General features: G+C 45.2%; 1 protein-coding gene across 1 annotated transcript in view; it reads left to right on the top strand.

Annotated features, from left to right (window-relative positions):
- Nucleotides 1-23,704, top strand: part of LOC115159833 (netrin receptor DCC) — a 257,441-nt gene that overhangs the window by 121,403 nt on the left and 112,334 nt on the right. Inside the window, exons 12-14 of the mRNA XM_029709887.1 lie at nucleotides 12,154-12,295; nucleotides 17,016-17,126; nucleotides 18,425-18,619. Of these exons, the coding sequence (XP_029565747.1) occupies nucleotides 12,154-12,295; nucleotides 17,016-17,126; nucleotides 18,425-18,619 (448 nt within the window). The remainder of the gene's footprint in view (nucleotides 1-12,153; nucleotides 12,296-17,015; nucleotides 17,127-18,424; nucleotides 18,620-23,704) is intronic.

Raw genomic sequence — 23,704 nt, 5'->3', positions numbered from 1 at the left:
TAGCGCAGTGTATAGGGAATAAGTTGCAATTTTGGGACGCAGACACAGTAAACCAGACAGACTGAGTGTTGTCTAAACAATATGCATTGGGCATTTCATATCATTATTGACAATATTGACATTTCATAACATAAGAGAATGAGAACTTGATGCTTTAAGTCATTTCAGGAAGGTTTATGGTATTAAGAAAGTCTTTCAGAGATAACGTTGTGTAATAGAGTTTCATTCACTAAAGTATATGGTTGGTTTTGGACAGCTAGGCTTGATGATGTATATGTTGACAGTCAGAAGCATATTAAACTATTATAGAAAGTTGAATGACTTCCATACTGACCTCCTAACCCTTATTCTAAACCTTACCCTAACCCTAAACCCAAGCATTACCCTAACCCTAAACCCAAGCATTACCCTAACCCTAAACCCAAGCATTACCCTAACCCTAAACCCAAGCATTACCCTAACCCTAAACCCAAGCATTACCCTAACCCTAAACCCAAGCATTACCCTAACCCTAACCCAAGCATACCCTAACCCAAGCATTACCCTAACCCTAAACCCAAGCATTACCCTAACCCTAAACCCAAGCATTACCCTAACCCTAAACAAGCATTACCCTAACCCTAAACCCAAGCATTACCCTAACCCTAAACCCAAGCATTACCCTAACCTAAACCCAAGCATTACCCTAACCCTAAACCCAAGCATTACCCTAACCCTAAACCCAAGCATTACCCTAACCCTAAACCCAAGCATTACCCTAACCCTAAACCCAAGCATTACCCTAACCCTAAACCCAAGCATTACCCTAACCCTTACAATAACCCAAACCCAAGCATTACAATAACCATAAACCCAAGCATTACCCTTACCCTAATCCTAAACACAAGCATTACTCTAACTTTAACCCTTACCCTAAACCCAAGCATTACCCTAACCCTAACACCTCCATACTGCTTTTTGAGGGACTTCCCAACCCTTACCCTAAACCTAACCCTAACCCTAAACTCAAGCATTACCCCAACCCTTATCCTTATCCCAAGCATTAACCTAACCCTAAACCTTACCCCAACGCTTACCCTAACCCTAACCCTAAACTCAAGCATTACCCTAACCCTTATCCTAACCCCAAGCATTACCCTAACCCTAAACCTTACCCTAACCATAAGCATTGCCCTAACCCTAAACCTTACTCTAACCCCAAGCATTACCCTGATGGAGATAACTGGTTCATATCAGGATAACTGGTTCATATCAGGATAACTGGTTCATATCAGGATGGAGATAACTGGTTCATATCAGGATAACTGGTTCATGTCAGGATAACTGGTTCATATCAGGATAACTGGTTCATGTCAGGATAACTGGTTCATGTCAGGATAACTGGTTCATATCAGGATAACTGGTTCATGTCAGGATAACTGGTTCATATCAGGATAACTGGTTCATGTCAGGATAACTGGTTCATATCAGGATAACTGGTTCATATCAGGATGGAGATAACTGGTTCATGTCAGGATGGAGATAACGGGTTCATGTCAGGATAACTGGTTTATGTCAGGATAACTGGTTCATATCAGGATAACTGGTTCATATCAGGATAACTGGTTCATATCAGGATAACTGGTTCATGTCAGGATAACTGGTTCATGTCAGGATAACTGGTTCATATCAGGATAACTGGTTCATGTCAGGATAACTGGTTCATATCAGGATAACTGGTTCATATCAGGATGGAGATAACTGGTTCATATCAGGATAACTGGTTCATGTCAGGATAACTGGTTCATGTCAGGATAACTGGTTCATGTCAGGATAACTGGTTCATGTCAGGATGGAGATAACTGGTTCATATCAGGATAACTGGTTCATATCAGGATGGAGATAACTGGTTCATGTCAGGATGGAGATAACTGGTTCATATGAGCATCAGAAATGATACACATCTTTACTGAGGAAAAGTTGGAGAAGTTAGAGTGTATTGGTCAGGGACCAGGCTCAACAAATACTGAACCAGATGGAGATACACACAATTCATCCGTCCAGTTGGAAGCAAATTGAATAGAGCAAAGTTTGTGGGACAAAGTTTTACAAACACTAGTTTTGTGTGATGCATGGCGACCCAAGGATCTTTAGTTACTGATACAGCAGTTTAGAAACAAACAAAATGTGAAATACCTCAATAGAAGGCATCGTTCCAAGGTTGTTTGTTGTAGAGACGGAGAGAGGGAGACAGAGCGAGAGAGAGAGAGAAATTAGGGAGAGATGGCACCATTCCAAGGCTGTTTGTTGTAGAAAGAGAGAGAGAGACAGAGCGAGAGAGAGAGAGAAAGGATGGAAAGAGAGAGGAACAGAGAAAGATAGGGAGAGAGAGAGGGAAATTAGGGAGAGATGGCACCATTTCAAGGCTGTTGTTGTAGAGAGAGAGAGAGAGCAAGAGAGACAGAGATAGACAGAGTGAGAGAGAGGGAGAGATGGAGAGAGAGAGAGACGGAGAGAGAGAGGGAGAGAGAGCGAAGGAAGAGGGAGGACGGAGAGATGGCATCATTCCATCTGTTTGTTGTTCAAAGAGGCATTCACCACGTAACCCAAAACAGTTCTACCTGGAACCAAAAGAGTTCTACCGGGAACCAAAAGAGTTCTACCGGGAACCAAAAAAGGGTTCTACTATGGGGACAGCCGAAGAACCCTTTTGGAACCCTTTTGGAATCATTTTTTCTAAGAGTGTATCTCTAACAGATATTACAGAGGTTGTTGCTTGTTGAAGCCTTTATAGAATGAAGACTGATTCTGGCTGGCTAACTATGGGCTTCTTACATACACTACTGCACTACATTTGACCAAAACCCCTTCTATAGAGATCAGGCAGGCATCTTAGAAATACATATTCTCAAACTCAGTGAGAACAGAACAGCGGTACAACAGTACAGAGCGGGAGAGAGAGCGGGAGAGAGAGAGCAGGAGAGAGAGAGAGGGCGAAAGATAGAGCGCGAGAGAGCGAACGAGAGAGCGAGAGAGCGAGAGAGGGGGAGAGAGAGAGAGAGAGAGAGAGAGAGAGAGAGAGAGAGAGAGAGAGAGACTCCACGCAGAGTCTAAGCCAACCCAACAGTGACAGTCAGGTCTGTGGGGACCTGGGTGGGTGGTGTGTGAGCGCGTGTAGCAGGGATGCAGTTGGCTATCACACATCTGTGCAGCATGGTCGTCATTGTCAACAGTGATGAGTCCCAATAGGTGGGCGTATTATTCCCCAAACACTCAGCCTGTTACACCTCAGCCTGGCCGAGGATTTAACTGTACTGTTTCTCAGCCTGTTACACCCTGCCAGAGGATTTAACTGTGTTCCAGATCGCATCCTATTTCCCTACATAGTGCACTACTTTTGACAAGAGCTCTATGGGTCCTCAGCTCTATGGGTCCTGAGCTCTATGGGTCCTCAGCTCTATGGGTCCGGAGCTCTATGGGTCCTCAGCTCTATGGGTCCTGAGCTCTATGGGTCCTCAGCTCTATGGGTCCTGAGCTCTATGGGTCCTGAGCTCTATGGGTCCTGAGCTCTATGGTTCCTCAGCTCTATGGGTCCTGAGCTCTATGGGTCCTGAGCTCTATGGGTCCTGAGCTCTATGGGTCCTGAGCTCTATGGGTCCTGAGCTCTATGGTTCCTGAGCTCTATGGGTCCTGAGCTCTATGGGTCCTGAGCTCTATGGGTCCTGAGCTCTATGGGTCCTGAGCTCTATGGGTCCTCAGCTCTATGGGTCCTCAGCTCTATGGGTCCTGAGCTCTATGGGTCCTGAGCTCTATGGGTCCTCAGCTCTATGGGTCCTCAGCTCTATGGGTCCTCAGCTCTATGGGTCCTGAGCTCTATGGGTCCTGAGCTCTATGGGTCCTCATCTCTATGGGTCCTGAGCTCTATGGGTCCTGAGCTCTATGGTTCCTGAGCTCTATGGGTCCTGAGCTCTATGGATCCTCAGCTCTATGGGTCCTCAGCTCTATGGGTTCTGAGCTCTATGGTCCTGAGCTCTATGGGTCCTCAGCTCTATGGGTCCTCAGCTCTATGGGTCCTGAGCTCTATGGGTCCTGAGCTCTATGGGTCCTCAGCTCTATGGGTCCTGAGCTCTATGGGTCCTCATCTCTATGGGTCCTGAACTCTATGGGTCCTGAGCTCTATGGGTCCTGAGCTCTATGGGTCCTGAGCTCTATGGGTCCTGAGCTCTATGGGTCCTGAGTTCTATGGGTCCTCAGCTCTATGGGTCCTCAGCTCTATGGGTCCTCAGCTCTATGGGTCCTGAGCTCTATGGGTCCTCATCTCTATGGGTCCTGAGCTCTATGGGTCCTGAGCTCTATGGGTCCTCAGCTCTATGGGTCCTCAGCTCTATGGGTCCTCAGCCCTATGGGTCCTCAGCTCTATGGGTCCTCAGCTCTATTGGTTCTCAGCTCTATGGGTCCTCAGCTCTATGGGTCCTCAGCTCTATGGGTCCTCAGCTCTATGGGTCCTGAGCTCTATGGGTCATCATCTCTATGGGTCCTCAGCTCTATGGGTCCTGAGCTCTATGGGTCCTCAGCTCTATGGGTCCTGAGCTCTATGGGTCCTCAACTCTATGGGTCCTGAGCTCTATGGGTCCTCAGCTCTATGGGTCCTGAGCTCTATGGATCCTGAGCTCTATGGGTCCTGAGCTCTATGGGTCCTGAGCTCTATGGGTCCTGAGCTCTATGGTTCCTCAGCTCTATGGGTCCTGAGCTCTATGGGTCCTGAGCTCTATGGGTCCTCAGCTCTATGGGTCCTCAGCTCTATGGGTCCTGAGCTCTATGGGTCCTGAGCTATATGGGTCCTGAGCTCTATGGTTCCTGAGCTCTATGGGTCCTCAGCTCTATGGTTCCTGAGCTCTATGGTTCCTGAGCTCTATGGGTCCTGAGCTCTATGGGTCCTGAGCTCTATGGGTCCTGAGCTCTATGGTTCCTGAGCTCTATGGGTCCTGAGCTCTATGGGTCCTCAGCTTTATGGGTCCTGAGCTCTATGGGTCCTGAGCTCTATGGGTCCTGAGCTCTATGGGTCCTCAGCTCTATGGGTCCTCAGCTCTATGGGTCCTGAGCTCTATGGGTCCTGAGCTCTATGGGTCCTGAGCTCTATGGGTCCTGAACTCTATTGGTCCTCAGCTCTATGGGTCCTGAGCTCTATGGGTCCTCAGCTCTATTGGTCCTGAGTTCTATGGGTCCTCAGCTCTATGGGTCCTCAGCTCTATTGGTTCTCAGCTCTATGGGTCCTCAGCTCTATGGGTCCTCAGCTCTATGGGTCCTCAGCTCTATGGGTCCTGAGCTCTATGGGTCATCATCTCTATGGGTCCTCAGCTCTATGGGTCCTGAGCTCTATGGGTCCTGAGCTCTATGGTTCCTCAGCTCTATGGGTCCTGAGCTCTATGGGTCCTGAGCTCTATGGGTCCTGAGCTCTATGGGTCCTCATCTCTATGGGTCCTGAGCTCTATGGGTCCTGAGCTCTATGGGTCCTGAGCTCTATTGGTCCTGAGCTCTATGGGTCCTGAGTTCTATGGGTCCTCAGCTCTATGGGTCCTCAGCTCTATGGGTCCTCAGCTCTATGGGTCCTGAGCTCTATGGGTCCTCATCTCTATGGGTCCTGATCTCTATGGGTCCTGAGCTCTATGGGTCCTGAGCTCTATGGGTCCTCAGCTCTATGGGTCCTCAGCTCTATGGGTCCTCAGCTCTATGGGTCCTCAGCTCTATGGGTCCTGAGCTCTATGGGTCCTCAACTCTATGGGTCCTGAGCTCTATGGGTCCTCAGCTCTATGGGTCCTGAGCTCTAAGGGTCCTCAGCTCTATGGGTCCTGAGCTCTATGGGTCCTGAGCTCTATGGGTCCTCAGCTCTATGGGTCCTGAGCTCTATGGGTCCTGAGCTCTATGGGTCCTCAGCTCTATGGGTCCTGAGCTCTATGGGTCCTGAGCTCTATGGGTCCTGAGCTCTATGGGTCCTGAGCTCTATGGGTCCTCAGCTCTATGGGTACTCATCTCTATGGGTCCTCAGCTCTATGGGTCCTGAGCTCTATGGGTCCTGAGCTCTATGGGTCCTGAGCTCTATGGGTCCTGAGCTCTATGGGTCCTCAGCTCTATGGGTCCTCAGCTCTATGGGTCCTCAGCTCTATGGGTCCTCAGCTCTATGGATCCTGGTCATATGTAGTGCACCATATAAGGAATTTAGATGTTTTGGGGATGTTGACTGTGTCCACATGGTTTGGTTTTCGGCACTGAAGCAGAGCATGTATAAAGCTGAGGCCAAACAAACAACTAGGAATAAATCCTTAGACAAGATGAGCTCTTCACCCCTGAACAATTATTGTTACCTACAGTAACCCTACCCCCTGTTACCTAACCCTACCCCCTGTTACCTAACCCCTGTTATCTAACCCCTGTTATCTAACCCCTGTTATCTAACCCTACCCCCTGTTACCTAACCCCTGTTATCTAACCCCTGTTACCTAACCCCTGTTACCTAACCCCTGTTATCTAACCCCTGTTATCTAACCCCTGTTACCTAACCCTAACCCCTGTTATCTAACCCCTGTTATCTAACCCCTGTTATCTAACCCCTGTTATCTAACCCCTGTTACCTAACCCTAACCCCTGTTATCTAACCCCTGTTATCTAACCCCTGTTACCTAACCCCTGTTATCTAACCCCTGTTATCTAACCCCTGTTATCTAACCCCTGTTACCTAACCCTAACCCCTGTTATCTAACCCCTGTTATCTAACCCCTGTTATCTAACCCCTGTTATCTAACCCTAACCCCTGTTATCTAACCCCTGTTATCTAACCCCTGTTATCTAACCCCTGTTATCTAACCCTAACCCCTGTTATCTAACCCCTGTTATCTAACCCCTGTTATCTAACCCTAAGGTCATTGTAATGGCAGGAATGGATGTATGGAATGGTATAAAACGCATCAAACATACTGAAATCACGTGTTCGACTCCGTTTCATTGAATCCATTCCAGCCATTATTATGAGCCCGTCCCTCCTATAGTTCCGACCACCAGCCTCCACTGCAACGTACATTCTGTCTGTGTGACGTTTTAAAAGAGGCCACGGCTCGCTATAGTCTAGCACTTTGCAAGGTTAACTAGATTTGAATATAAATAGGCGTTAGGGAGGGTTTCTTCTTCAACCTGCACAGCACAGATAAATAAAGAGTGGTAACAGACCACGCACACACACACACACACACACACACACACACACACACACACACACACACACATACTCTCGAGTCTCAATTAATATGAAATACTGCCTGCGTTGCAGTATTCACGTCATAGCTTGGTCTCTTTTCCAGTTGTAGCTTCCCATCATGAATGCATTGTGTCATACATGGAGTATAATATGCATATACTGTGTATACATGGGGGGGGGGGTCTAATGGCTGCTACAGTCTCCCTGTACCAATAGGGAATGGCTTGGGGGGGGGGTCTAATGGCTGCTACAGTCTCCCTGTACCAATAGGGAATGGCTTTCGGGGGGGGGGGGTCTAATGGCTGCTACAGTCTCCCTGTACCAATAGGGGGGGGGGTCTAATGGCTGCTACAGTCTCCCTGTACCAATAGGGGGGGGGGGTCTAATGGCTGCTACAGTCTCCCTGTACCAATAGGGAATGGCTGGGGGGGAGGGGTCTAATGGCTGCTACCGTCTCCCTGTACCAATAGGGAATGGCTGGGGGGGAGGGGTCTAATGGCTGCTACCGTCTCCCTGTACCAATAGGGAATGGCTGGGGGGGAGGGGTCTAATGGCTGCTACCGTCTCCCTGTACCAATAGGGAATGGCTGGGGGGGGTCTAATGGCTGCTACAGTCTCCCTGTACCAATAGGGAATGGCTGGGGGGGGTCTAATGGCTGTGCATTGTATCCGTGCAGATCCGTTCTGTTTGGTGGAATAATTAGTGCTGCTACTTCGAGGCCAAATGGCACTGACTGTTTCTCTCTTAATTGTTGTGTGTGTGTGTGTTCCTGTTTTTGAGAGTTTTGTGTGTGTGTGTGTGTGTGTGTGTGTGTGTGTGTGTGTGTGTGTGTGTGTGTGTGTGTGCATGCCTGTCTTAATCGCCACCAATCCAACCTCCAGAGCTGGAGCACAGAGCTACACACACACACACACACACACACACACACACACACACACACACACACACACACACACACACACACACACACACACACACACACGCACACGCACACACACACACACACAGCTCCAACGAGCCTCCCTTTACCGCAATCAAGCCTGTTGTAATCAATTAAGATGATTGTCTGAATGGGGGAACTGGTGCCAGTAAATGTTAATATATTCCTCTGTATCCATGAGGGTTCATCAGGATGATCTGGGAGAGGATGGGACTATATGAATATTTAACTTTATCAGGCTGATCTGAGAGAGGATGGGACTAGATGAATATTTAACTTTATCAGGCTGATCTGAGAGAGGATGGGACTAGATTAATATTTAACTTTATCAGGCTGATCTGAGAGAGGATGGGACTAGATTAATATTTAACTTTATCAGGCTGATCTGAGAGAGGATAGGACTAGATTAATATTTAACTTTATCAGGCTGATCTGGGAGAGGATGGGACTAGATTAATATTTAACATTATCAGGCTGATCTGGGAGAGGATGGGACTAGATTAATATTTAACTTTATCAGGCTGATCTGAGAGAGGATGGGACTAGATTAATATTTAACATTATCAGGCTGATCTGAGAGAGGATGGGACTAGGTTAATATTTAACATTACCAGGCTGATCTGGGAGAGGATGGGACTAGATTAATATTTAACATTATCAGGCTGATCTGAGAGAGGATGGGACTAGATTAATATTTAACTTTATCAGGCTGATCTGAGAGAGGATGGGACTAGATTAATATTTAACATTATCAGGCTGATCTGAGAGAGGATGGGACTAGATTAATATTTAACTTTAACAGGCTGATCTGAGAGAGGATGGGACTAGATTAATATTTAACTTTATCAGGCTGATCTGAGAGAGGATGGGACTAGATTAATATTTAACATTATCAGGCTGATCTGAGAGAGGATGGGACTAGATTAATATTTAACTTTAACAGGCTGATCTGAGAGAGGATGGGACTAGATTAATATTTAACTTTATCAGGCTGATCTGAGAGAGGATGGGACTAGATTAATATTTAACTTTATCAGGCTGATCTGAGAGAGGATGGGAGCTGCAGTAGATCTTTAAAAGGACGCTTTATACAAACAGTGGATTGTTATTTTTCTCTTATTTATGTTGTTTCAGTGGGAAGCCAAACCATGGTCTGTCTGGTTAAACAAGCAATTGTTGACCATGTAAGGCTAGCTTCACCTTCTCTCAGACTTAGTCTCTGGAGATCTTGTAGTCCTCAGGCTGAAATCCATTGTTTGCATTGTGCATACACACCCATCTACATAAAGGCCAGTTCAAAGTATTCCATTATATCATTCTCTTTCCAGCCTATGACTTTACTCATAGTTACTTTATTGAGGAAAATGTACTTACTATGCCTGTGATATGTGGTTGTCCCGCCTAGCTATCTGAAGATTAATACACTAACTGTAAGTAGCTCTGGATAAGAGCATCTGCTAAATGACTAAAATGTAAAATGTTATATTGTTATGGTGTTGACATCGTTAAGGTGTTGACATCGTTAAGGTGTTGACATTGTTATGGTGTTGACATTGTTATGGTGTTGACATTGTTATGGTGTTGACATTGTTATGGTGTTGACATTGTTATAGTGTTGACATCGTTATGGTGTTGACATCGTTATAGTGTTGACATTGTTATGGTGTTGACATTGTTATAGTGTTGACATTGTTATGGTGTTGACATTGTTATAGTGTTGACATTGTTATGGTGTTGACATTGTTATGGTGTTGACATTGTTATGGTGTTGACATTGTTGACATTGTTATGGTGTTGACATTGTTATGGTGTTGACATCGTTATGGTGTTTATATTGTTATGGTGTTGACATTGTACATTTAGCCTGTTTATTAGCTAGCCTGATTATTATTGTCTATTATATCTATAATGTACAGTCATGGCCCAAAGTTTTGAGAATAACACAAATATACATTTTCACAAAGTTTGCTGACTCAGTTTGTATGATGGCAATTTGCATATACTCCAGAATGTTATGAAGAGTGATCAGATGAATTGCAATAAATTGCAAACTCCCTCTTTGCCATACAGATGAACTGAATCCCCCAAAAACCTTTCCACTGCATTTCAGCCCTGCCACAAAAGGACCAGCTGACATCATGTCAGTGATTCTCTCATTAACACAGGTGTGAGTGTTGACGAGGACAAGGCTGGAGATCCCTCTGTCATGCTGATTGTTTGAATAACAGACTGGAAGCTTCAAAAGGAGGGTGTTGCAAAAGGAGGGTGGTGCTTGGAATCATTGTTCTTCCTCTGTCAATCATGGTTACAAGGAAGGAAACACGTGCCGTCATCATTGCTTTTCACAAAAAGGCCTTCACAGGCAAGGATATTGCTGCCAGTAAGATTGCACCTAAATCAACCATTTATCGGATCATCAAGAACTTCAAGGAGAGCGGTTCAATTGTTGTGAAGAAGGCTTCAAGGTGCCCAAGAAAGTCCAGCAAGCGCCAGGACCGTCTCCTAAAGTTGATTCAGCTGCGGGATCGGGTCACCACCAGTACAGAGCTTGCTCAGGAATGGCAGCAGGCAGGTGGGAGTGCATCTGCATGCACAGTGAGGCAAAGACTTTTGGAGGATGGCCTGGTGTCAAGAAGGGCAGCAAAGAAGCCACTTCTCTCCAGGAAAAACATCAGGGACAGACTGATATTCTGCAAAAGGTACAGGGAGTGGACTGCTGAGGACTGGGGTAAAGTCATTTTCGCTGATGAATCCCCTTTCTGATTGTTTGGGGCATCCGGAAAAAAGCTTGTCCGGAGAAGACAAGGTGAGCGCTACCATCAGTCCTGTGTCATGCCAACAGTAAAGCATCCTGAAACCATTCATGTTGCTTCTCAGCCAAGGGAGTGGGCTCACTCACAATTTTGCCTAAGAACACAGACATGAATAAAGAATGGTACCAACACATCCTCTGAGAGCAACTTCTCCCAACCATCCAGGAACAGTTTGGTGACGAACAATGTATTTTCCAGCATGATGGAGCACCTTGCCATAAGGCAAAAGTGATAACTAAGTGGCTCGGGGAACAAAACATTGATATTTTGGGTCCATGGCCAGGAAGCTCCCCAGACCTTAATCCCATTGAGAACTTGTGGTCAATCCTCAAGAGGCGGGTGGACAAATAACCCACAAATTCGGACAAACTCCAAGCATTGATTATGCAAGAAGTCAGGATGTGGCCCAGAAGTTAATTGACAGCATGCCAGGGCGGATTGCAGAGGTCTTGAAAAAGAAGGGTCAACACTGCAAATATTGACTCTTTGCATCTTCATGTAATTGTCAATAAAAGCCTTTGACACTTATGAAATGCTTGTAATTATACTTCAGTATTCCATAGTAACATCTGACAAAAATATCTAAAGACACTGGAGCAGCAAACTTTGTGAAAATTAATATTTGTGTCATTCTCAAAACTTTTGGCCACGACTGTAGTGTCTTACAGTTTCACGTTTCAAAGTTTCAAAGTTAAATGCTCAGGATACAACAGGTGTAAAACAGTGCAGGGGGGGTACTGGAGTACTGGAGTGGTTGTATATACAGGTCAGTACCTTATTCAATGTCCAGGGGTCCTGGAGTGGTTGTATAGTCAGGACAGTTCCAGTATCTTATTCAATGTCCAGGGGTCCTGGAGTGGTTGTATAGTCAGGACAGTTCCAGTATCTTATTCAATGTGCAGGGTTGGAGCTGCCTGCTGGACGGGAGCATGGAGAACAGTCCCGGGTGGCTGGAGTTTATGGCAATTTTGGGGGCCTTTCTCAGACACCGCCTGGCGTGTACGTCTTGGATGGTTGGTTCTTCTACTGTATGTGATGGTTGTTAAACCAGGTGGGCATTTGGGTCTATTGGTAAGAAAGTGGCCTCAGCGAAGCAAGGTTGCTGGTTCAATTCCCTCAGGGATCACGTATACGTAGTGAACATGTGTCCTCTCCCCTGACTGTGTTTCAGAGCATTAAGGTGAGCTGGCAGCCCCCTCCTCCCAACAGCCAGAACGGGTTCATCACCGGCTATAAGCTCCGATACCGGAAGACCGGCCGACGAGGAGACCAGGAGGCCATCGAACCTAACAACTTCTGGTACCTGTTCACAGGTGAGTCTCCTGGTATCTGTTCACAGGTGAGACTTCTGGTACCTGTTCACAGGTGAGACTTCTGGTACCTGTCCACAGGTGATAGGGGCAATGCTGCACAGCTATTTTCAGGTCTTTCCAGAGATATTCGATCGGGTTCAAGTCCGGGCTCTGGTTGGGCCACTCAAGGACATTCAGAGACTTGTCCTGAAGCCAGTCCTGCATTGTCTTGTCTGTGTGCTTAGGCTCATCTTCCTGTTGGAAGGTGAACCTTCACCCCAGTCTGAGGTCCTGAGCACTCTGGAACAGGTTTTCATCAAGGATCTCTCTGCTCTTTACTCCGTTCATCTTTGCCTCAATCCTGACTAGTCTCCCAGTCCCTGCTGCTGAAAAACATCCCCACAACATGATGCTGCCACCACCATGCTTCACCATAGGGATGGTGCCAGGTTTCCTCCAGACGTGACGCTTGGCATTCAGGCCAAGAGTTCAATCTTGGTTTCATCAGACCAGAGAATCTTGTTTCTCATGGACTGAGAGTGTCTATGTGCCTTTTGGCAAACTCCAAGCAGGCTGTCATGTGCCTTTTACTGAGGAGTGGCTTCTGTCTGGCACCTCTACCATAAAGGCCTGCTTGGTGGAGTGCTGCAGAGATGATTGTCCTTCTGGAAGGTCCTCCCATCTCCACAGAGGAACTCTGGAGCTCTGTCAGAGTGGCCATCGGGTTCTTGGTCACCTCCCTGACCAAGACCCTTCTCCCCCGAATGCTCAGTTTGGCCGGGGGGCCAGCTCTTGGAAGAGTCTTGGTGGTTCCAAACTTCTTCCATTTAAAGAATGATGGAGGCCACTGTGTTCTTGGAGACCTTCAATGCTGCAGAAATGTTTTTGGTACCCTTCCCCAGATCTGTGCCTCGACACAATCCTGTCTCGGAGCTCTACAGACAATTCCTTCGACCTCGTGGCTTGGTTTTTGCTCTGACATGCACTGTCAACTGTGGGACCTTATATAGACAGATGTGTGCCTTTCCAAATCATGTCCAATCAATTGGCTTTACCACAAGTGGACTCTAATCAAGTTGTAGAAACATCTCAAGGATGATCACTGGAAACAAGATGCACCTGAGCTCAATTTGGAGTCTCATAGCAAAGGGTCTGAATACTGATGTAAATAAGGTTTTTTATTGTTAATAGATTAGAATTTTTTTTGTTTTTTTTAATGTTTTTCACTTTTTCATTATGGGGTCATGTGTAGACTGCTGAGTTATTTTTGTTGTTGTCCATTTTAGAATAAGGCTGTAATGTAACAAAATGTGGAAACAATAAAGGGGTCTGAATACTTTCCGAAAGCACTGTATTCACCAGTCAGATATTACAGATGAAAAATGTGTTTTTTTTCACCTCCGACATAAAAAACTGCATATTTTAATCGCCTATCTACTTTACGCTAGAGAGGAAAAATAAATTATTATTATTATTACAATTAATTATTATTTATTGTTTCTGCAGTTTATTTGTTTATTTGATTCATGATTTATATTATTTTAATATGTTGTTAAACCAGACAGCAAATCAACCGTCTGTATATATCTGTCTCCCAAATGGCACCCTATTCCCTATACAGTACAATATGGGCCCTGGTGAAAAGTAGTACACCGTATAGGGAATAGGGTGCCATAGGGCCCTGGTCAAAAGTAGTACACTATATAGGGAATAGGGTGCCATTTGTGACAAATCCGTGTTTTCTTAATGGGAGGCTCCGGCTGATATGGATAGAAGACGAAAATAGATTGTTCAATTTGCGAGCGGCTGCGTCTAAGGCAGAGACAGACGGGGGGGGGGGGGGTACTTGGCCTCAGGGCTATTAAGGGGGGGGGGGGGGCAGGTGAGCTCCACACACCACAACAGAGATAACTAGGTGTTCATTTTAACAGAGATAACTAGGTGTTTATTTTACTGACGTAAGGTATTATTTCAATTCCAATACTGAATTTGGATGAAAAGAATATTCCTTATTTATTGTTTGGTGATGAGTGTCTCAGATGGGTTCTTGGTCTTAGAAGAAATTAATTTCACACAGGCGAGTGTGTGTGCTCTACTAATCCTAGGGTACGTCCTTAATGGCACCCTATTCCCTATATAGTGCACTACTTTTGACCAGAGCCCTATGGCACCTTACTCCCTACATAGTGCACTACTTTTGACCAGAGCCCTATGGCACCCTATTCCCTATATAGTGCACTACTTTTGACCAGAGCTTGTCTGTCTGTCTGTCTGTCTGTCTGTCTGTCTGTCTGTCTGTCTGTCTGTCTGTCTGTCTGTCTGTCTGTCTGTCTGTCTGTCTGTCTGTCTGTCTGTCTGTCCGTCCGTCCCTCTGTCCGTCCGTCTGTCCCTCTGTCCGTCCCTCTGTCCCTCTGTCCGTCCCTCTGTCCCTCTGTCTGTCCCTCTGTCGTATTAAGACCTGTTTTATCCCTAATAGAAGATGGATTTCCAGTCATCTGTAGAGAATAACGATGATGTACTCAACCACTGATCATTTCTCTGCAATGATGAATATTCAGCCTTGGAATGTGCAGAAACTGCCACTAACAATGAACACACAGAGATGTGTTGGTGGTTTGAAGGAGATTGAAGCTATAGCTTATTGGCTCCCGAGTGGTTCAGTGGTCTAAGGCACTGCATCTCAGTGCTAGAGGCTTCACTACAGACACCCTGGTTCAGTGGTCTAAGGCACTGCATCTCAGTGGTAGAGGAGTCACTACAGACCCTGGTTCAGTGGTCTAAGGCTCTGCATCTCAGTGCAAGAGGCGTCACTACAGTCCCTGCTTTGAATCCAGGCTGAATCACAACCGGTCGTGATCGGGAGTCCCATAAGGACGGCGCACATTTGGCTCAGCGTCGTCCGGGTTTTGCCGGGGTAGGCCTAGTTAAATAAAAGGTTACATTAAAAAATATATATATTCTTGCCCTAGATTCCTCCATGAAAAATAAACGCAGAGATGTTTTGAAATGAAAGAAAGGAAGGGACATTAACAACCATCTGAGGATGTGTTGAGAGGGGAAAAGCTGTTGTGGGGATTGAACCCTGTAGGGTCTCTGTGATGGTGTCCTGTTTACCCCGTGTTTTACAGACTCAGGTTTGTGATAAGTTATTATTAACATCTCTGTGTCTGTCACGATTCCCACCGACGGTGGCGCCCCCTCCTGCTCGGGTGGCGCTCGGCGGTCGTCGTCACCGGCCTATTAGCTGCCACCGATTCCCTTTTTGCTTTTCCTTTTTTTTATCCTGTGGTCAATTAGCCATTAGAGGGGCTATTTAGTTTAGCTGGCCCGCTCCTGTTCGTGCGGGATTAATGATTGTTTCTTTGACAGACGGCTTATGTTCGTGTCGACGTTGTTTGACGCCGTATGTATTTTCTCCCCTGTGTGTGGGAACATTTGTTTGTGTGAGTGTATATATTAAAAACACCACTACCCTGTGTTCGCTGCTTCCTGCGCCTCATTCCTCCTCCACGATCACCAAGCCGTAACAGTGTCGTCGTGTTTCTGTAAAAATATCTTTCTGACGTTGTTGTGCGTCTGTCTCAGGGCTGCAGAAAAACAGTCAGTACAGGTTTCAGCTGTCTCAGGCCTGTAGAAAAACAGTCAGTACAGGTTTCAGCTGTCTCAGGGCTGCAGAAAAACAGTCAGTACAGGTTTCAGCTGTCTCAGGCCTGTAGAAAAACAGTCAGTACAGGTTTCAGCTGTCTCAGGGCTGCAGAAAAACAGTCAGTACAGGTTTCAGCTGTCTCAGGGCTGCAGAAAAACAGTCAGTACAGGTTTCAGCTGTCTCAGGCCTGCAGAAAAACAGTCAGTTCAGGTTTCAGCTGACTCAGCATGTAGCCTTCTAGTATCTTAGACGTTGTCTCTCCCCGTCTCGGAACTGCAGGAAGGCAGTCAGTACGACTGTGGTTAACATCTCTTAAGGATTCATCAAGTAGATTCAGTGGCGGGACGATTTTTCTTTGAGCAAATGGTCAGGGGCCGTAACATAATTACAAATAATTTGTAGATGGCAAATTAACCGCAACAAGCCCGAACAGATATAATGTTTGACTAAAACAATAATTTCAAACCTTGCTTACATTTGTATGTGATCGCATGTTTCTCTCTATTATGCGTGGGAATGGGAACAGATTTCTCAAGATGTCTCTCTCTCAAGCTGACTTCCTGGTGTCTCTCTCTCAAGCTGACTTCCTGGTGTCTCTCTCTCAAGCTGACTTCCTGGTGTCTCTCTCTCAAGCTGACTTCCTGGTGTCTCTCTCTCAAGCTGACTTCTTGGTGTCTCTCTCTCAAGCTGACTTCCTGGTGTCTCTCTTTCTCAAGCTGACTTCCTGGTGTCTCTCTCTCAAGCTGACTTCCTGGTGTCTCTCTCTCAAGCTGACTTCCTGGTGTCTCTCTCTCAAGCTGACTTCCTGGTGTCTCTCTCTCTCAAGCTGACTTCCTAGTGTCTCGCTCTCAAGCTGTCTTCCTGGTGTCTCTCTCTCAAGCTGTCTCCCTGGTGTTTTTAGTCTATTATGTAATTGTTTTGGTTCAGAAAACTTGGGGGGAATAAATATTGCCCGCAGGCCGCCAGTTGGGGGAACCCTGTCTTAGACGTTGTCCTCCACCCATCTCAGAGCTGGAGAAAGGTATTCAGTACAGCTTTTTTTGTTGTGTTTAGCTGTGTTTAACATGTCTTTGACAACATCCTCTCTCCTCTCAGGGCTGGAGAAAGGCAGTCAGTACAGTTTCCAGGTGGCTGCCATGACAGCTAACGGCACGGGCCCAGCCAGCGAGTGGTTCACCGCAGAGACACCAGAGAATGACCTTGACGGTAAGACAAAAACACTTCATTTACAATTTATTCCGTCTCTTCTCTCTGCGTCCCAAATGGTATCCTAATTCCTATAGGGCACTACTTTTGACAAGATCCCTATAGATGCTGGTCAAAAGTAGTGCACTAAGAAATAGGGTGTCATTTGGGACGCATCCCTACCCTCCTCCTCCTCTACCACCATGTCTCTCTCTGTCTCTATTCTCCTCTTCGTCCTCTACTACCATGTCTCTCTCTGTCTCTATTCTCCTCTTCGTCCTCTACCACCATGTCTCTCTCTCTATTCTCCTCTTCCTCGTCCTCTACCACATCTCTCTCTGTCTCTATTCCCTGAGGCAGGGCTGGACTCTTGTATTCAGTCACGTCCATCTCTTTCCCTGTGTGTGTGAGTGAGGTGTTTAAATATTTAGACAGTGGTGAGACCAAGGTGTATAAACAGTTTTAACATATTAAAAGCATCATACAAACCTGCTGTGCAGTCAGTCATCCACTGGCAATGTGATGGGGATGATACTTAGCAATGCTGGACTGCTTGACTGGCAGCCTTCAAACTCTAAAATAACAAAATGTCCCAAATGGGAACCTATTACTAATGTAGTGCACAGGGCCAATAGGGGCTCTGGTCAAAAATAGTGCACTAAATAAGGAATAGGTTGCCATTTGGGACCAGGCACACTAACTTTGCCTGGCTCAACTTTAAAACATTTTGTTTCATATAAATTATACATAACCTGACCAGAACAAGCTTTGGCAGCCAGGCAATTAGGAAAGGAGACGTAAACAGGTAATACAGGGAGGAGAGTGGCGAGATAAGGAAGGGATCAATAAGGCAGATGGTTTTAGGAGATGACAAGGGGGGGAACCTAATGCAATTCTAATGGATTATCACTCAATAAAGTGATATTAACCTCAAGAGTGTCTTTCCTAGAGGATTACACAAACTGTCAAAGGATGTTAGTACTGTTTCTGATTGGATTTGATTTGACATAAAATAAAATTTACATTTTTTGTAAAAAATGTACACAAATTAGCCATACAAGTTGATATACTGTGTGAAAATATCATCAAAGGATAAAAAACAAACTGTTGGTCCTGTGTGTCTCAGTTGATAGAGCGTGGCGCTTGACAATGCCAGGATAGTGGGTCAGATTCCCAGGAGCCACCTGTACGTTAAATGTGTACATGCATGACTGTATATATATATATATATATATATATATATATTACCTTTTAGGCCCGTTTCCATGGTGATTCCGTATTACCTGAAGCATTCCAATATGGCGTACATTTCTTTCCAGAGAGCCAAGTCCCGAACCAACCGAGTTCCCTCCATGTCCGACCGCTGCCCAACAGCATCATCATGAGCTGGACTCCTCCCCTCAACCCCAACATCCTAGTACGGGGCTACATCATTGGCTACGGAGTAGGAAGTCCCTACGCTGAGACGGTTAGGGTGGACAGCAAACAGCGATACTACTCCATAGAAAACCTAGGTGAGTTCTCTTTTACACTTTGGTTGAACCAGACTAAACGTGGTACCAGTCTGGTTAGTTGTAGTACTGCATATTAAACATGGTACCAGTCTGGTTAGTGGTAGTACTGCATATTAAACATGGTACCAGTCTGGTTAGTGGTAGTACTGCATATTAAACATGGTACCAGTCTGGTTAGTAGTAGTACTGCATACTAAACATGGTACCAGTCTGGTTAGTGGTAGTACTGCATACTAAACATGGTACCAGTCTGGTTAGTAGTAGTACTGCATACTAAACATGGTACCAGTCTGGTTAGTGGTAGTACTGCATACTAAACATTGTCTGGTTAGTGGTAGTACTGCATACTAAACATGGTACCAGTCTGGTTAGTAGTAGTACTGCATACTAAACATTGTCTGGTTAGTGGTAGTACTGCATACTAAACATGGTACCAGTCTGGTTAGTAGTAGTACTGCATACTAAACATTGTCTGGTTAGTGGTAGTACTGCATACTAAACATGGTACCAGTCTGGTTAGTAGTAGTAGTACTGCATACTAAACATGGTACCAGTCTGGTTAGTAGTAGTAGTACTGCATACTAAACATGGTACCAGTCTGGTTAGTAGTAGTAGTACTGCAGACTCCGGAAAACACTTACCACTGGTGACTTGGTAACGAATCCCTCCTCGGCCCCTACTCTCTGTCTCCCTTTGTACCTGTGTCCCTCTATGTACAGTTGAAGTCGGAAGTTTACATACACATTAGCCAATTAGATTTAAACTCAGTTTTTCACAATTCCTGACATTTAATCCTAGTAAAAATTCCCTGTCTTAGGTCAGTTAGGATCACCACTTTATTTTAAGAATGTGAAATGTCAGAATAATAGTAGAGAGAATTATTTCAGCTTTTATTTCTTTCATCACATTCCCAGTGAGTCAGAAATTTACATACACTCAATTAGTATTTCGGTAGCATTGCCTTTAAATTGTTTAACTTGGGTCAAACGTTTCGGGTAGCCTTCCACAAGCTTCCCACAATAAGTTGGGTGAATTTTGGCCCATTCCTCCTGACAGAGCTGGTGTAACTGAGTCAGGTTTGTAGGCCTCCTTGCTCGCACACTCTTTTTCAGTTCTGCCCACAAATGTTCTATGGGATTGAGGTCAGGGCTTTGTGATGGCCACTCCAATATCTTGACTTTGTTGCCCTTAAGCCATTTTGCCACAACTTTGGAAGTATGCTTGGGGTCATTGTTCATTTAGAAGACCCATTTGCGACCAAGCTTTAACTTCCTGACTGATGTCTTGAGATGTTGCTTCAATATATCCTCGTAATTTTCCTTCCTCGTGATGCCATCTATTTTGTGAAGTGCACCAGTCCCTCCAGCAGCAAAGCAGCCCCACAACATGATGCTGCAACCCCCGTGCTTCATGGTTGGGATGGTGTTCTTCGGCTTGCAAGCCTCCTCCTTTTTCCTCCAAACATAACGATGGTCATTATGGCCAAACAGATATATTTTTGTTTCATCAGACCAGAGGAGATTTCTCCGAAAAGTATGATCTTTGTCCCCATGTGCAGTTGCAAACCGTAGTCTGGCTTTTTTATGGCGGGTTTGGAGCAGTGGCTTCTTCCTTGCTGAGCGGCCTTTCAGGTTATGTTGATATAGGACTCGTTTTACTGTGGATATAGATACTTTTGTACCTGTTTCCTCCAGCATCTTCACAAGGTCCTTTGCTGTTGTTCTGGGATTGATTTGCACTTTTCACACCAAAGTACTTTCATCTCTAGGAGACAGAACGTGTCTCCTTCCTAAGAGGTATGACGGCTGCGTGGTCCCATGGTGTTCATACTTGCGTACTATTGTTTGTACAGATGAACGTGGTACCTTCAGGTGTTTGGAAATTGCTCCCAAGGTTGAACCAGACTTGTGGAGGTCTTGGCTGAATTTCTTTAGATTTTCCCATGATATCAAATAAAGAGGCACTGAGTTTGAAGGTAGGCCTTGAAATACATCCACAGGTACACCTCCAATTGACTCAAATGATGTCAATTAGCATATCAGAAGCTTCTAAAGCCATGACACAATGTTCTGGAATTTTCCAAGCTGTTTAAAGGCACAGTCAACTTAGTGTATGTAAACTTCTGACCCACTGGAATTGTGATACAGTGAATTATAAGTGACATAATCTGTCTGTAAACAATTGTTGGAAAAATGACTTGTGTCATGCACAAAGAAGATGTCCTAACCGACTTGCCAAAACTATAGTTTGTTAACAAGAAATTTGTGGAGTGGTTGAAAAACAAGTTTTATTGACTCCAACCTAAGTGTATGTAAACCACAAAGCATCTCAAAGTAGGAGTACTGACCTATCCATATAATCTTATTAATTGTGATGTGTGAGATAATTCAGAGAACCAGGATGTTACTCTCTCCTTGCGTCGGAGCATAACAGTACAGTTAGACAAAAAGGTTGAACACTCCAGGAGATGTCGGGTCTGTCTTGACTAATAACGGAAGTCTGTATTCCCGAGCTGTAGCAGTGCTACCGTACGTGCTCTATGCCTAATGAATACAATCTGGAAGGGTAATCTATCTGCAAATGTTGCATATTTATTATTAATAATGTCAGTGCTTGAATCTTCAGGGAGACTAGTTCGGATGAGAATGTCATCGTGGATCAGTTAGGATTCCCTGTTCCGTCGAGAAGCCGTCTGACGTCTCTCTGTGCTCCTATGGCAGGTCATCTATGGGGTCATGTATGGAGGACACTGTCAGAACGATACCAGACAGTCCACATCCAGGACTTAATAACCCCAGCTGTTGAAGACAGGTTGTCCCTCAACTCCAGGTCAACAGCTGTTGAAGACAGGTTGTCCCTTAACCCCAGGTCAACAGCTGTTGAAGACAGGTTGTCCCTTAACCCCAGGTCAACAGCTGTTGAAGACAGGTTGTCCCTTAACTCCAGGTCAACAGCTGTTGAAGACAGGTTGTCCCTTAACCCCAGGTCAACAGCTGTTGAAGACAGGTTGTCCCTTAACCCCAGGTCAACAGCAGTTGAAGACAGGTTGACCCTTAACCCCAGGTCAACAGCTGTCTCGCATACAACAGTTACACCATAGCTGTAAAATCTGGCAACATTACAAAACTCTCCATGGGACTACTGTTGATGACAAACTGTAAGCCTTCAGTCAGTGTTGACCTTCTCAGAGTGAATGGTATTGGACCAAAGTGTCACGGTTGTCGTAGGAATGAGCGGACCAAAGTGCAGCGTGTGTGTCGTTCCACATTTTATTTATACTGTGAAACTATGCAATACATAAATAAACTGAATGACAAAAAAAAAAAAAAAACGTGACGCAGAGGTGAAACATACACTGACTCAAAAACAATCTCCCACAAACCCAGGTGGAAAAAACACCTACTTAAGTATGATCTCCAATTAGAGACAACGATGACCAGCTGCCTCTAATTAGAGATCATCCCAAACAAAAACCCAACATAGAAATACAAAACAAGAACATGACAACATAGAAAAACTAAACTAGAAAAAAAAACCTGTCACTACTCTACCATAGAAAATAACAGCTTTCTATGGTCAGGACGTGACACAATAGGAACAGCAGGAGACCAGTGTAGTAATCAGTATTTACTCTGCTGGGTGTAACAGGATTAATCTACAAGATATGTTTAGAGAATTATGCTGTTTTCTGAAACTGGTGGTCATAAATAAGAAATATTTCCATTGATGCTAAGAGTTTTGTCAACAGAATCCTTGTATTTACGAGTTATCTTTAGGCCGATGTTAATTCCATTTCTTTTTTTTAAATATATACTGTCCGAAAGTGTGAGAAAAAAAAATCCATTGAATTTCAAAGACGAGTTTTAATTCTGTCGAACTAAATTCCACGTGTGTTGACACGCCTTCCGTGTATTATAATAATGCTCATTCTGTTTTTAAAACTGCATTTAATTCTAATCAATTATTTAACAGGAGCGTAAATAAAGAAAACACTTGAAGTTTTAAATTAAAATGTAGAGAGAAAAAAAAAAAAGCACGACCAATTTGCGTGAGAAAGGATGCAATGATACAAGGTTATGATGAGAATATGCATCCCAAGCACCCTTCCAAGTATAGCTCCGTAATGAATAGACACAGTCCTGTTGCAGACTAGACATGCACAGGGTCTACGGTACGTCATTCATATGCGTTTGTCATTTCTTGCGGGGAAAACATGTCAAGCGCAGAGTGTGTGTTAACTGATGTGTTGGTTCATGTTCTTGTCTAGCTAACACACACACACACACATACACACACTTCTGCACACACACAACCACACAGACACACACACACTCCTGCACACACACACACACTCCTGCACACACACACACACACACACACACTCTTGCACACACACACAACCAGACACACACACACTCCTGCACACACACACACACACACACACACACTCTTGCACACACACACGCATGCACGCACGCACGCACGGACGCACACACAACCACACACACTCCTGCACACACACACAGCAGCAGACCATCACATAATTCCAGACCTACTGACATATATCCATTCATACTAACAATTCTACTGTACGGTTGCTGGCTATGCTCCTGTCTGCTCTGACATACGGGCCGTTGCACCATCAATACTTCAAACGGTGTCCACCAACAGCCGCTTGGTTGCCATGGTTTCAATATTGAACGTCATGGGAACAGGAAGTAGGTACTTCTGTTCCCATGGAGATTGAATTTAGACCCTGGCTGACAGGGGAACCTCTGGATGGAATATGGACATGGTTGGTTGGTTGGTCTGTCTGTCAATACTAATCAATTACACTCCCCTGCTTTCACAGCTCTCTGTCTCTGTCTCTCTCTCTCACTACCGCCCCCCTCTCTCTCTCTCGCGCTGTCTCTCTCTCTCTCTCTCGCGCTGTCTCTCTCTCTCTCTCTCTCGCGCTGTCTCTCTTTCTCTCTCTCGCGCTGTCTCTCTCTCGCTCTCTCCTTCCTGTCCATCTCTCTCTCCTCCTCTCTCTCATCGCCTGCTGTCTCTCTCTCTCCACTCCATCTGCCTGGCTGCTCTCTCTCT

Source organism: Salmo trutta, chromosome 23 (genome assembly GCF_901001165.1).
Source record: "Salmo trutta chromosome 23, fSalTru1.1, whole genome shotgun sequence".
In the NCBI taxonomy this organism is placed as follows: domain Eukaryota; kingdom Metazoa; phylum Chordata; class Actinopteri; order Salmoniformes; family Salmonidae; genus Salmo; species Salmo trutta.
This window is presented reverse-complemented; position numbering and strand designations above follow the sequence as displayed.